The sequence below is a fragment of the Cydia pomonella genome, chromosome 22 (assembly GCF_033807575.1).
Source record: "Cydia pomonella isolate Wapato2018A chromosome 22, ilCydPomo1, whole genome shotgun sequence".
NCBI lineage: Eukaryota > Metazoa > Arthropoda > Insecta > Lepidoptera > Tortricidae > Cydia > Cydia pomonella.
In genome coordinates this window covers 4,620,429-4,633,859 of record NC_084724.1, presented here as the reverse complement: position 1 = coordinate 4,633,859, position 13,431 = coordinate 4,620,429, and the positions used below count along the sequence as shown (strand labels likewise).

Here is a 13,431-nt window from a genome sequence, read left to right as displayed (position 1 = left end):
CTCCAGGTTCGTCAAGGCCGAGGAGTTGATGCTTCGCTTTGCACACATTTACAAAAAAAAAATTGATTTCTACTCTCTCATGTGCAGGGGTCGGACAAAAAGTGCGGATGACGTAAAAATGACGTAATCTTGCACACGGGATGATGTTTGAGTTTGTATTTAAACTTCCGTGTGACATGTAGTAACAAAGTAGTATTAATGAAGTAACAAAATAATCGTAAATAAATCCATGGAATTAATAATACAGGGGGTAGGGTGATGTAGTGAATAAAATAAATTTCACGAAACTTGTTACCATAAGGTATAATTATTTGAAATTAGTTTGAACAAGTCTGTGGGATCCTCAGATAAATAGGTTTAATAGTCAAAAGTGGGAACAGTAGGTAAGATTAGTAAAAATAAAAATAAATAATTTGATGTTATGTTTGCTGCTATCATAAAATTTGTAAGGTTCATATTAAATTCACTTTGCCCTTTTTATTCTACGTTTCCGACATGTTTGGTTGTCTCCAAATGTCTTTTAATATTGCTTACCTTCGTTGGTATATCTTGATTACAGCAAGAGCAGTATACGTGTTTGTCACGTACCTCCAAAAACGGAAAATTGCCACAATATTCGAGTAAAGATGACATTTTAGAGCGTTTTCTTATACATTAGTAAATATAAATTTTAGCTAAATATAATCGTGAAGATACAATAGCTAAACAATAACGAAGTCAATTTATTGTTCATCTGATTGACAATGTGTCAGTCAAAAACGTACTTACTCATTTCAAGTGGCGATATCGTTTAATAAAGAGGTTGATAAATGATAAGTGATAATTGTTTATGAAAATCAAAAATACAATTTGAAATCATCCTATAAGTAGTTTGACGTCATCCGCACTTTTTGTACGACCCCTGCTCATGTGTCTTTGGTTGAAATAAATGTGTAGCGTTTCATGGCTCCACATTAAGCAAATGTGAGCGGCGTCAGTGTGCGCTATTCAAATCTTTTGGAAGCTTAACACCACGCTGCAAGCCCCGCTGAACGATCCGCTGCTGTACCATTCCTGGCATTTTGTCTACTATAATTTAATTTATATGCTTTACTTAGGGTTACGGTTTCTATTGTGAGCAATAAAGAATATTAGTATTGTATAATTATTCTTACCGTTTCTCGCCGACTGCCGCCTCGACCGATGCTTATGTATCTCATCAGATATCCGCTCCAGGTTCCTCAAGGCCGAGGAGTACTGCTGCTTGGCTTCGCACACCTGCTCCTCTAAGGTCTGTATGCGCGCCTTCTGTGCTTCTAGCGCTGTGTTGATGCGGGCTTTCTCTTCGAAATAAGGTCTGCAAAATATAAGGTATAGTAAATTCTTTTTACTGACCCCTCAACTCGCAGAGGGCTTATCGTGAAGCACAAATTTGTTATCTGCCTCTCTATCGCTTTTGTATAATTGTGAGACAGACATACCGTCACCTGTAACGCGAGCAAATAATCAAAACATTAGTGTACTACGATACAAAACATTAAAAAAAATATTTTGATTTTTTTTTTTCATACAAATAAAAGTCACCCGCATGGTGTATATCGCCCGAACTATCGATTTATGAGTTTCACAAGTCGTTATACCGCCAGCGGGGAGTCCCCGCACGCTTTATATCGACCGACTTATCGACCAATGAAACTGAGCCATACGACCTGCGGGGAGTCACCCGCATGCTGTATAACGACCGAACTATCGACTTATGAGTTTCACTAGACGTTAAACCGCGTGCGGGGAGTCCCCGCACGATCGACCGAGTTATCGACCAATGAAACTGAGCCATTAGAGTTGAAAGCTTTAAAACGAATTGGGGTGAATTGCGAAAAAAAAATCCATACTTGAGGAACTGTAATTAGTTTAAAATTAATTGATTCCCTTATGTTACGACAATTGAGCAGTTTCTATGTAAGTTACATGCATTCATAACGTCTGTTAGCGTATAGTAATGATTTTGGCAAAATTTGAAGTAATATTATGCCACCAGCGGCAGAGGCATGGGTACGCGTAGTGTAAACAGCGTATATAGACTCTGGCCAGCAAGTTACGTCACTAAAAATATTCGGTAGGTACTTAATTTCAAAAAGCCTTCCCACCTGGCACTTTCGTACAAAAAAACTTGTGACTTGACTCGCTAGCCTTTAAGGCGGTTTTTACTCGTACGTAAAGTTGGCCAATATCAAAGGTTTTTATAGATTTGACGCCAGCATATAATATACCTGCCTCTTAATTTTATTATGATATTTGGCTTAAAGGGCTAGTATTTAGGCCATAAAAAAACCGGACAAGTGCGAGTCGGACTCGCGCACCGAGGGTTCCACACTTTTTAGTATTTGTTGTTATAGCGGCAACAGAAATACATCATCTGTCACAGTTCATTAGATACAGCCTGGTGACAGACGAACAGACAGACAGACAGACGGACGGATAGCTGAGTCTAAAGGGGACCCCTTTGTAACAGGGTCCCGTTTTTGTCCTTTGGGTACGGAACCCTAAAAAAACAAGATATTGACATTACATTATCCGTAGGATTGACAGGTAAATCTATGCTAACGCCATCTGTATAAATGCTTCGACTGGTCAACCCCATCAGATGCGGATCCGCACGCCGCTCCGGCGAGCGGAACATTGCTCTCCGTGCAAATCGCTGTCTCGCTCACACACCGGGCTTACGGATCCGCGTAAGAAGTGACAACAATAGCATGCACTAGTAAAGAAAAGTGAGTACCGTGTGAGCGGCGGCGGCGTCGGCGGCGGCAACTACGCAAGCAGAGAAAGCACTATTTACAAACCGTGCTGGTCGATACTACCCGAGCTACATTGAACCAGTTAATAGTACATTGTAAAACGAGGAGGGTAAGTGAAATTTTGGATACGAGGGGAATTAAAGACCCGAGTTTGCAATATTCCGAGTTACACACAATGTTTTTCATCACACTTGCGAAGAAAAAACTAAATTTTAAGCGAAATAATTCTTAAATACGGTGGCATATTAAACATTCGTCCGCCATTTTGTAATTTCTTGACAGGTTAAGCATCGAAGGCACAGCCTATTTGGCATTCAGCCACGATTGAAATTAAATTAAATTATGAAATTTGATTTTAAAAGTAAAACTCATATATGCTACTTGGTTTGTATGAATAAGTATCATATTTTGAAAACAAAAACTATAAATCTTGCGGGAAGAAAATAGGCCTTCGTCCTTCAAGTACACCTGCATGAAATAATATCTTGGAAGTGTGATGAAAAAAAAAATACACACTCGGCCATCCTGATAGAGAACAGTCCCAGAACGCTGTCGGGTGGGTATTACAGAAGTTTCGGGTACATACGTGACACTTTTTACACTTTTGACAAAGTTAACTGATATTTGGCATGAGAACGTTTGATAACTTAACTTTAAACTCAACGCTACAGATTCTGATTTGATTCTGCAGGTTATTATGGTAGCTGCCATACAAAGTATACCATTTTAAACAGGGCCAGAAATGCGCGAGCAACATTATTGGGGTTACAGGCATCAATAGGCCACAGTAACGCCTTATCACTAGGCGAGCGATTTGTTTGCCACCGACGTGTTCAAAAAAATACTGGGTCAATATAGAGCGGGTTTCTTAAATCTATGGTCACTCTACGAAAACTTCAGGAATTACAAGAAAGAAGCTATGGTAAAGGTGCATTCTCATTATCCGTTACGATATGAAACTTCGGAGAGGTGTAAAGTGATAATGATTGTTTGTAGCACGTAAAATTAAAAATGTGTAGATGGGAGTTTTCAGAAAATATTGTACCCAATTAGGGTAAGTAGTTAAGAAAAGTTAATTGCTGTCAGTTTTGTTACGACAATTAAGCATGAAATCTTTATGGGAATCAACTTCCTGCCTTTTTTACATTGTAATGTCGCTTATAAATAAATAAATATTATAGGACATTATTACACAAATTTACTAAGTCCCACAGTAAGCTCAATAAGGCTTGTGTTGTAGGTACCTAATATATAATTATAAATACTTAAATACATAGAAAACACCCATGACTCAGAAACAAATATCCGTGTTCATCACACAAATATATGCTCTTACCAGGACTTGAACCCGGGACCATCAGCTTCATAGGCATGGTCACTACCCACTAGGCCAGACTCGTCGTCAAATAATTTATAAAATACACACTATTTTCCGAAAACTCACTTAGGAAAGAGGCAGATAGCGAAATTTCGATTTTGGTGTTTCGCGGTAGGCGTCTGTAAAAAAACCGCTTTGATGCATCGATGTCACAGTGAAAACTTCTCAAAAAACTGGCATAGTATGTATAAGTTACTCTATGGTTTACAATATGAGATAGTGCTGCTCTCTGGCGGCAGAACATTGCAGTAATACTCCCTTATAGAATCTTGACCAGCTTTTTTTGTTTCAATGCAAAATTTAAGAAAGATTAGTCTAGATGTGATCAATCTCCGACTTTTATATCGTTCGGATAATGTGAAAAACTCTTAGAAGCCTTGTACTAAGGTTGTCATGTTATTACGTATTAGTATGATACTTATAGTTGTCATAAGGTCATCAGAGCGAGCAGGTAATAACCTATAGTTCGTGTCATCCACGATGACGCGCAGATTTGTCAAATCTAACCCTTAATAACATGGCAATACGAGTAAGGCGCGCGTCATCGTGAATGACACGTTCTATAATATCACCAATCAATGTATGACGGTTTTACATGTTGTCACCAAAGTGAAAGAGTTCTAGAAGCACATGAAAATCTGATCTACTGCAAGTTTCATATTAATAGGTGAAAAATGTTAATAACAGCACTTAACCCAGACGGTTGGTGGGGTTAGTGGTAAAAAGTAGTTTAATTTTTAATTAATTAAAGCAGTATAATTTTTACTACTACAAATTCTTAAACCACATCATAGTCAACCATAATAAACAATCATGTCAACCGTTTGAGTTTAGCAGACCCTTAATTTATTATTATAAAACAGTGGTTCTAAACCTTTTCAGTTCTGCCACCACTATGACTAACTAGGGAACCCGATTTTACCCCTCCTCCCAATAATCATCAATATTCTTTCTTACAAGTCAAATTTTTGGTATATTTAATTGTGCTTATTACCCCCGTAAGATACCCTAAGGGAGTAATTATCCCCAGATTACAAACCGCTGTTCTAAAAGGGTGCATAATTATTGGGTAAGAAAACCCGCAACTAACTAATAGAAAAATCATATTAGTGCAAAATAAGACTGAGTATTCAATGACTGTTCAAACTATTCTTGGTAAAAAATTAAGTTCTAGTAGGTTGCTCGTAACCAAATTGGAATGATGACAATAACAAAGAATCATGGAAATAACGATTACAAAGAAACATATACGTTAATATTATTCTAAAAAATTACCTAATTTCAGTATAAACATTAGGATTAATAATATTTTCAAACAACGTATCAGTATTGCGATACAACGAGGAAATGCCGCCAGCATCCTTGGTAAAATGATTTAAGCTAGTTATAGTAATCCTCTGTATATATCCATTGTGTATATTGTTATGTTAAATAAAACTTTACAGTGATTCAATAAAATAAAAGTGCAAAATCCTCCAATCGGCCAGTTTGACTGAAACACCAATCAGAAGCGAGTCAAACCGTGACGCCATCGCTCGAAAAGATGCCGCCATACCTTTGGCCTATGCTCGGTAAGATGGCGCCACGTTTTGATATATAACAAATTTAACACATATCGGTGAAATAATAAGTATCAAAGTCAAATGGCGTTCTAAAAGTTTTAATCATGTGTCGAAAGAGGGCAGAAAATTTACTGTGGCTGTAAAGTTTACTTTGACAATCCACCTCTTTTTTAAATTCTCTTTGATGTAAAGTAATATATTCGTGTGTAAAGTACTCTCATGTAAACAATATCTACCACCCTACTACGAACTAATGACCATGACGTCACAAACGGACGCGAGACGTTTTCGCGTGAGGTTTAAAGTAGCTATAAAAAATGCAATTATATGTTAAAACTTATGAGTATAGCTAAAATATTCTGTTTTACGGAACCAATACAAATGTTCCGACAAATTAAAAGGAATTCAAAAAAATTTCAGAAACATAATTTTTTTTTATTACCACATAAACAAAATTAACAATTTATGAAAAAATAGCTAAATAACTTTAAATTATTAACTTATCTCATCATGCCAATTGTATCTTCGAAACTGTTGGAAACGTGATTGCCAACGATGTGTCGCTGGATACATAGGACAATTTTGGGATAGTCCCAAATTTTTTCTTGATTGAAACTTCCCGCTCCCAAAATATAAAAAAAAAAACCCGTAAAATTTTCCCGAATTTTCTATTTTCTAATTCTAAGAAAAATTCCATCTATATTACGGTCTTAACCCTTTGAATGCTACGTGCGTTATTGCGCTGTAACAGCGTGCGTCACTTCACTTCTTGGTAAAAGGACTAATTCTACCATTTGCACATGCAACACAACAACACAGTACCTGGACTTGGTGATGTGTCGCTTGAGCGACGCTTGCAGCTGCTGCACCAGCGCGGCGGCGGCGCGGTGCGCGGCCGCCTTGGTGCGCTGCGTCACCGTCGCGTGTGCGCGGTCCATCTCCGCCTGTTAACAGTATGTTTCATGCCGTTGACGGAAAAATGACGAGGAGTATGATTCCAATTAGTATTTTCGCAGGGCCGGATTTAGAGGAGGGCAACCTGGGCTACAGCCCCGGGGCCTCCACCAAAGAGGAGCCCCCACAATAGAGACATCGGAAAATTTACCATTTTATTTGGGAAATAATTTGGGGCTAGGGGGCCTCCACTCGTTTATTACCCGAGGCCTCCAGACCTCTAAATCCGGCATTGTATTTTCGTAATGATTAATCATTTGTCAACCTACTTTACTTAACTGATATAGATACTTAACAATCATTTGAATCATGATTTGGTATACGAAAATAGAGAGATTGTCATTTTCGATTCACGACTGGCAGTATTTCAAGAGGCAGGGTTAGGGTTCTCGGCCATCATACTTACATACAATTTGTCATGTTAATCTGTAATTTAGTGTAGTTTTAGAATAAATATATATATTATAATTTTAGGATAGTTATTGCTCGTTTTTAGGGTTCCGTAGCCAAATGGCAAAAAACGGAACCCTTATAGATTCGTCATGTCCGTCTGTCTGTCCGATTATGTCACAGCCACTTTTTTCCGAAACTATAAGAGCTATACTGTTCAAACTTGGTAAGTAGATGTATTCTATGAACCGCATTAAGATTTTCACAAAAAAAAAAAAACAATAAATTTTGGGGGTTCCCCATACTTAGAACTGAAACCAAAAAATCTTTTTTCATCAAACCCATACGTGTGGGGTATCTATGGATAGGTCTTCAAAAATGATATAGAGGTTTCTAATATATATTTTTTTAAATGAATACTTTGCGCGAGAGACACTTTCAAAGTGGTAAAATGTGTGTGACGCGGTGTGTGGCGTGGTTAAGCATCTCCTACAACGCCGGATCGAGGATGACGCCGCCTTCCGTACCCTCAGCGAGGCGGGCGAGCCTCTGCTCGGCCAGGAACACCATCTCTCGAGAGACATCGGTCGCAATACACGTGTATAGCGCTATTTCGCTCACACGCATCAGTGTGACAACCACGTTACCTGGTTGACGCGGTGTGTGGCGTGGTTAAGCATCTCCTGCCACGCCGGGTCGAGGGTGACGCCGCCTTCAGCGCCCTCAGCGAGGCGGGCGAGCCCCTGCTCAGCCAGGAACACCATTTCTCGGGCCGCTGCATGGGCGCTGTTCGCCTTGTCGTAGGTAATGGTTGCCGCTTGGAGTTCTTGTGAGGTCTGAATGCAATTGAAATAGTTTAGTTTGAAGTTCCTAACGTCTGTGTCGTTTCCAATCAAAAGGTACCTCTTTGTTGCTTACCATAAGGACGAAAATTTCTTATACAAATAACCTCTCAAAGCGTCCTTATGGCAACCGACAAAGTGACAAAGTAGTACCTTTCGCTTGAAGACAACACACATAATACTCAAGGTAGTGGCTTGAAATTACACTTGGGGTCACATGCATATTATAAATGCATGTGACCCCAAGTGTAATTCGCGCTATCGTGGATATCATGGATCCGCGCGGCATATGAAAGGTTAAACAATAAGTTAGACTGATGTCACTTAGTTATGTGATACGACTTTACAAACTTTGATTTGAACTGTATAATACAGGACACTGTGATAGGCTCATCAGCTAAATAGCTGCTCGCCTATAATTACATAATAATGAAATACTGTATTTTGAGTCCACCTTTCATCTGTGTTTGTTAAAGTTCCAAAACACATTTCACAGTCAACTTTTTGCATTAAGGCCATTTTATTTTGCTGTATAAGGCACTACTGAAGTTTGAATTTGAACACATGATTTTCGTAGCCCGCATAAGGCTGCGTTTCCACCAGTGATGTGTGAGGGAGCGTAGCTAGGGATGTGTTCGTGTGTTTATTTTCCTTGTTCAACATGTAGTGGTTCTATTGGTTCTTAACAAACACATCCCTCGCTACGCATCCTCACACATCTCTGGTGGAAAATCAGTCTAAAGATGAGGTGTGAAATTCGTGTATCTACTACCAGATTAACTTCAAAATATACATATATTAAAACCTGTAGTTGACTCTGTTCACCCAGCTTAAATCACCCGGGTCAATTAAGTAAACTAAAAATACACTTTATTCACCTATGCCATGCATGATAGATTTTAGCAGACACTTTTTTTTGTTCTACATCATATTGTACCTACCTGAAATCATGCAAAATAAATATCATTATCATAAAATAATTCATTTCAAATAGGAATAAGACTACTCTATACTTACAATATTAGCTCTGAACCTCGCTTCATAGTAAGGCCGGGCTTTGTGCACACTAGTTCCAAGTTTCTTAGTAAGCTGCTGTATCCGCAGATGCCCCTCGGCCAGCAGCCGCCGGAATGCGAGCCGGGCTTCATCTAGCTCTACTTCTAGCCTGTTGATCTCATCTGTCGCTGTGTTCAGGCGCTCTAGCTCAATCTGGGGAACCAGAGATAAACTTAAAATTGTTGTTAACAAACTTCATAAAAGGAAGATAAAAGTTCGCTATTGTAAAAATGTTGTGTGTTCTTTCCTGTTTATGTTTCTTTTTGTACAATAAAGTGTTTTACTACTACTACTACAACTACAAAATATAATAATAATAAAAAATTCAAGCTATAACAGTCTGAATTTTTTAAGATATCCAAATGTTACTTAAGAACTATTCTAGCAATTTGGACAGTTTAAAAAATTGTAATCATACAATGATCAATAACCCTTTGAATACTTTATAGGGACCGTGCGGTTTGGAGGGTCTGCCATCTTGTGGTCTGAATCGGAACCATAAACAGGCACAGTTACACGTCAAGTGTTTTCTTGTGCATAGTAGGTTCTGCCATCTTGTGGGCTACATCGAAACAAAAAACATCACATTTACGCCTCGCGCCAAAAATCTGACGGCTCCTGTGCTGCCTCCTATAGTTCATGCACGCTCCCTATATCATAAACACAAACCTCACTCAAATGCCAGAACCCGGGTGCAAGGGAGCTAATGTAAACCTTACACGAAAATGTGAACTTAGTTTGACAGCATCCGCCATAACACCTATAGTTGTTCTTGCCACTGGGCACAGTTGTGTCATTACTAGTTAGTAATGATGACTTTAGGTGATCTTGGCATTCAAAATGTTAAATTACCAAGGTGCATGATAACATGTAAATATTGTATTTAGGCAAACTTACTGAAACTTATTTGACAACCTGTCTGGCCTAGTGATGTGCGTGGATAATTTGTTCCTGAGTCATGGGTATTTTCCATGTATATAAGTATTTATTTATTTCTATAAATTATATTATAAAATGTCTAGTACCCACAACACAAGCCTTACTGAACTTACTGTGGGACTAGGTTCATTTGTTAGATACTGGGTGCATTTATTTATTTATTATTAGTGTAAAAATATTAGAATACATGCATTCACTCCAAAAATAAAGTAAAAAAAAAAACAATCAGATTAAAAAAAATACACTGATTCTGATTAAATTAAACTTTTAATTAAAAACAAACTAAATAGAGAGGGCATTCTGCCAACACAAACATTACGATGTCATATCTAGGTCAAACAAATTGAATACCATCAAACATGTTAACCTGCCAGTACAATTTTATTGTGTATATAAACAGAAACTTTGAAAGACCACCATTGTAAAAATAATTTAAAATTACTGTATCCTATTTTTTTCATGGAGGTGATTTCCTTTTGTAATTAACTATAAGAATCTTATTGGAAAATGTAAACACATTATCCATAAGAAAACCAATCTGTCCTATAATTAAACTTTTGTTTGATAATTAAAAGCAATAAACATATTACGTGCCATAGAACAATACAGAAAATCTTTCCCACGCAATGAAAACACAGGTGTTCTGAGATTGTTATAGAGTTAATGCAATTGACTTCTTCCGCAGACACTCCAGATCCTATCCGCTGCATCCTGACTCCGTAACACTTGGCTAAGCTTAGTAGTATCGATTATCAGTACCTGTACTCTGGGATCCAGCGTTTCTGAGCATTCTGCGGCGCTATCGTTCATTTTTCATTCAAAGTATATACATTTTAAACAGAGGTACATTCAAAACGGACAGTATTTCACATAATATCAGTTTGTTTTCTTAATTATCGTACGACATTTGATGCATAAAGCAAATTTTCGTACCGTAAATCACAGCCAGTGAAAAAGTCTGTCTGTCACTGACTGGATGATTCAAACGTCAACATGACAGTTCACTTTTTTTAGTCGATGTACGTTGCATATTGGTCAGCACTTTTAAACATAGCTTAAATAGTTTTCGAACTCGGGCCATTATGAGAGAATCCAAACAAATGTCAAAATTAAAAGAAATCATAGATTTGTCATCGCATTTTTGACGTAAACGTACAATTAAGAGCGAGCTTATAATTTTTTAACGAAAAATGGTACTTTCTTTTAGTTAATAAAGTACTAAGACCTGTTTTGAATAGTGTGCCGTGTATAACGTGTGTTCCTTTTTCAGGCAACTGAAGTTGAGGAAACCATCAAGCGGATTCAGGCCCATAAAGGGGTAATGGGAGTGATCATTGTAAACCACGAAGGTTTGATCGAATTTCTCACGTTCCCATAGTTACTTTTTACATGTATTGAGTTTTTTTCCAAAGTATACACCTAGTAATTGTTGTCGTACTAAATCCCACGGCTGAACATGTTTTAAAATTGCAGGCATTCCGATCAAAAGCTCTTTGGATAATGCAACTTCAGTGCTGTATTCCGGTCTCATTGGGCAGCTCACAGAGAAAGCTAAGAATGTTGTCAGGGAGATGGTAAGGATCAAACAAACCTGATTGCTAAGAACATGTATGTGTTCTTTTGGTACTGGAAATGGGGTGCCGGCCTGCTACAAATATGACACTTTGATAGAGTATGTTTCATCAAAGGAAAACATTGTGAGGAACTGCATACACCTGCCAAGGAATTCAAAGTTGTCTGTAAGGACCAATTATGGGCTTCCTATTCCTAGTCCCAGGTTTGAATCCTGGTAAGAGCTTTTATTTGTGTGATGAACACAGATATTTGTTCCCAAGTCATGGGTGTTTTATATGATATAAGTATTTATTTATCTATATATGTATGTAGATTGTTGCCTAGGGTCCATAGTACAAATATACTTAGTTTGGAGCTAGGTCGATCTGTTAAGATTGTGACCAATAAAAAATAAATTGGAAAGTAAATTTTTACTTACATTTCCAGGACTCCTCAAACGACTTGACATTCCTGCGCGTGAGGAGTAAACGCCATGAGATCCTGATCGCTCCAGACCGTGAATTCATACTCATTGTCATACAAAACACATCAGACTAATCAATTAATAGTTATAAGTGTAAAGTGATGGTCATATTTTTTTTACTTTACTGGTTTATTGTAGCTACTTTACTTAAAAATTGGTCCGAGTCAGTGGTGTAGGGGCCCACGGCTTCACGAAGCCAAACCTTTTTATTACCATGGAAAAACACATTGAAAAGGGCCTCACAGATGTGGTTTCACTAAGGCTAGATTAGTTCCCGCTACGCCACTGGTCAGAATCGCAATAAATTGGTCTATAGCCCTGTGTGTATACATAATTTTGATATAGATTTCATATCAATTTCATGATTTTATAGATGAATATCACAGAGAGATCAGTGTCATAATCCTTAGGTGTCACCATTTTAGCGATAATTTCAAACTAACCAACGCACTAGAGAGTTTCCCATGCTTAGATGAAAAAATATGATAACAACCAAGTAAAAAGTAATGTTCTTTCAAAATAAGTTAGTAAACTGTTTCTCATTCTCATGTTTTATCATACTCTACATGGTTTGTTCACTTTCACCATAATGTATAAGCTGAAAAACTTTAATTTTGACTAGATAAATGCATAATTTAAGCTTACAAGTATATAGATTTTAAGTTTAATGAAATTATTTTTATTTATTTACGGCTTGATATAAAAGTTATGTTATATTTATAAGATTAAGAACACATTTCCAATGTTAACAAGAACATCTCTGAATTCCTATCAATCATTTTTTTGTTTTAATAAGGTGCGTCCAGATCTTGCGAATGCGCCAGTTTGCTAGTCTTGTTTTAACTGCTATTTTTGGCACCAAATCAACATCCTCGCAGAGTAAAAATGCATAGAGCCGGTCATCTCACTCGCTGTCTAACTCGTGTAGTGGCTTTAGTTTTCATACTTCAACGACACTACCGGCAAGCTTGTTTCGGCCTCACGGTAGCAAGGGTTACGTAATACGATTTTAAGTGTGCGAGCGATTCGCGAATGGAGCACTATCGGCGCCTTGGAGGATTTAATCCTTTGAACGCCAAGAGCCATTAAAGTGGTCGTGTTGTGCTGTCGTGCCTACCACGCCAACGACGGTCATGGCAGACGCTGTCAAAACAATTTTACTGTTGACAGATAAGGTTTAAATTAGTTTCTCACTAGTTTAGATGTTGGCGTGTATGCCACATTTTGATGAAAGCGTTAATAAGGTTAACTGGAGACATCTTGTCTCACTTGTGTGCAATTTTCTGTACAAAACAGTCGCCGATTTTTACGTTCGAATTAAGTGCGACAGAGAGGCAACTCGAAAGTGGTTCGCGAGGCCCTCAGATGGACGCACCTACACAATAATCATTGTTAAAGCTTTTGAAGATATAATGGTATATTTGCGCAAGGCACTAACGTTGTAACGACTGTATTATTATATGAAAAAATCTTAATAAAGCACTTTTATATGCAA

General features: G+C 37.7%; 2 protein-coding genes across 4 annotated transcripts in view; one reads left to right on the top strand and one right to left on the bottom strand.

Annotated features, from left to right (window-relative positions):
• Positions 1-10,881, bottom strand: part of LOC133530121 (SH3 domain-binding protein 5-like) — a 30,789-nt gene extending 19,908 nt beyond the window's left edge. Inside the window, exons 1-5 of one of the 3 annotated variants that reach the window (XM_061867962.1) lie at positions 10,658-10,881; positions 8,921-9,112; positions 7,709-7,897; positions 6,540-6,661; positions 1,155-1,336 (exon numbers count right to left, since the gene is read on the bottom strand). In XM_061867962.1, coding sequence (XP_061723946.1) covers positions 1,155-1,336; positions 6,540-6,661; positions 7,709-7,897; positions 8,921-9,112; positions 10,658-10,708 — 736 coding nt within the window. In that variant the 5' untranslated portion in view covers positions 10,709-10,881. The remainder of the gene's footprint in view (positions 1-1,154; positions 1,337-6,539; positions 6,662-7,708; positions 7,898-8,920; positions 9,113-10,657) is intronic. The other 2 variants (XM_061867961.1, XM_061867963.1) reach the window with 2 other exon arrangements.
• Positions 10,882-10,984: 103 nt separating this feature from the next.
• Positions 10,985-13,431, top strand: LOC133530124 (dynein light chain roadblock-type 2-like). The gene is made up of 4 exons (XM_061867967.1): positions 10,985-11,091; positions 11,169-11,247; positions 11,372-11,472; positions 11,900-13,431. Exons 1-4 carry the CDS (start codon positions 11,089-11,091, stop codon positions 12,008-12,010), a joined length of 294 nt encoding a protein of 97 aa, XP_061723951.1. The 5' UTR covers positions 10,985-11,088; the 3' UTR covers positions 12,011-13,431.

Excerpts from the sequence above, each read along its gene's own strand:
- LOC133530124 (XM_061867967.1), top strand. Across the intron at positions 11,248-11,371 it reads GATCATTGTAAACCACGAAG|GCATTCCGATCAAAAGCTCT; the intron begins GTTTGATCGAAT and ends TTAAAATTGCAG. Across the intron at positions 11,473-11,899 it reads AGAATGTTGTCAGGGAGATG|GACTCCTCAAACGACTTGAC; the intron begins GTAAGGATCAAA and ends TTACATTTCCAG.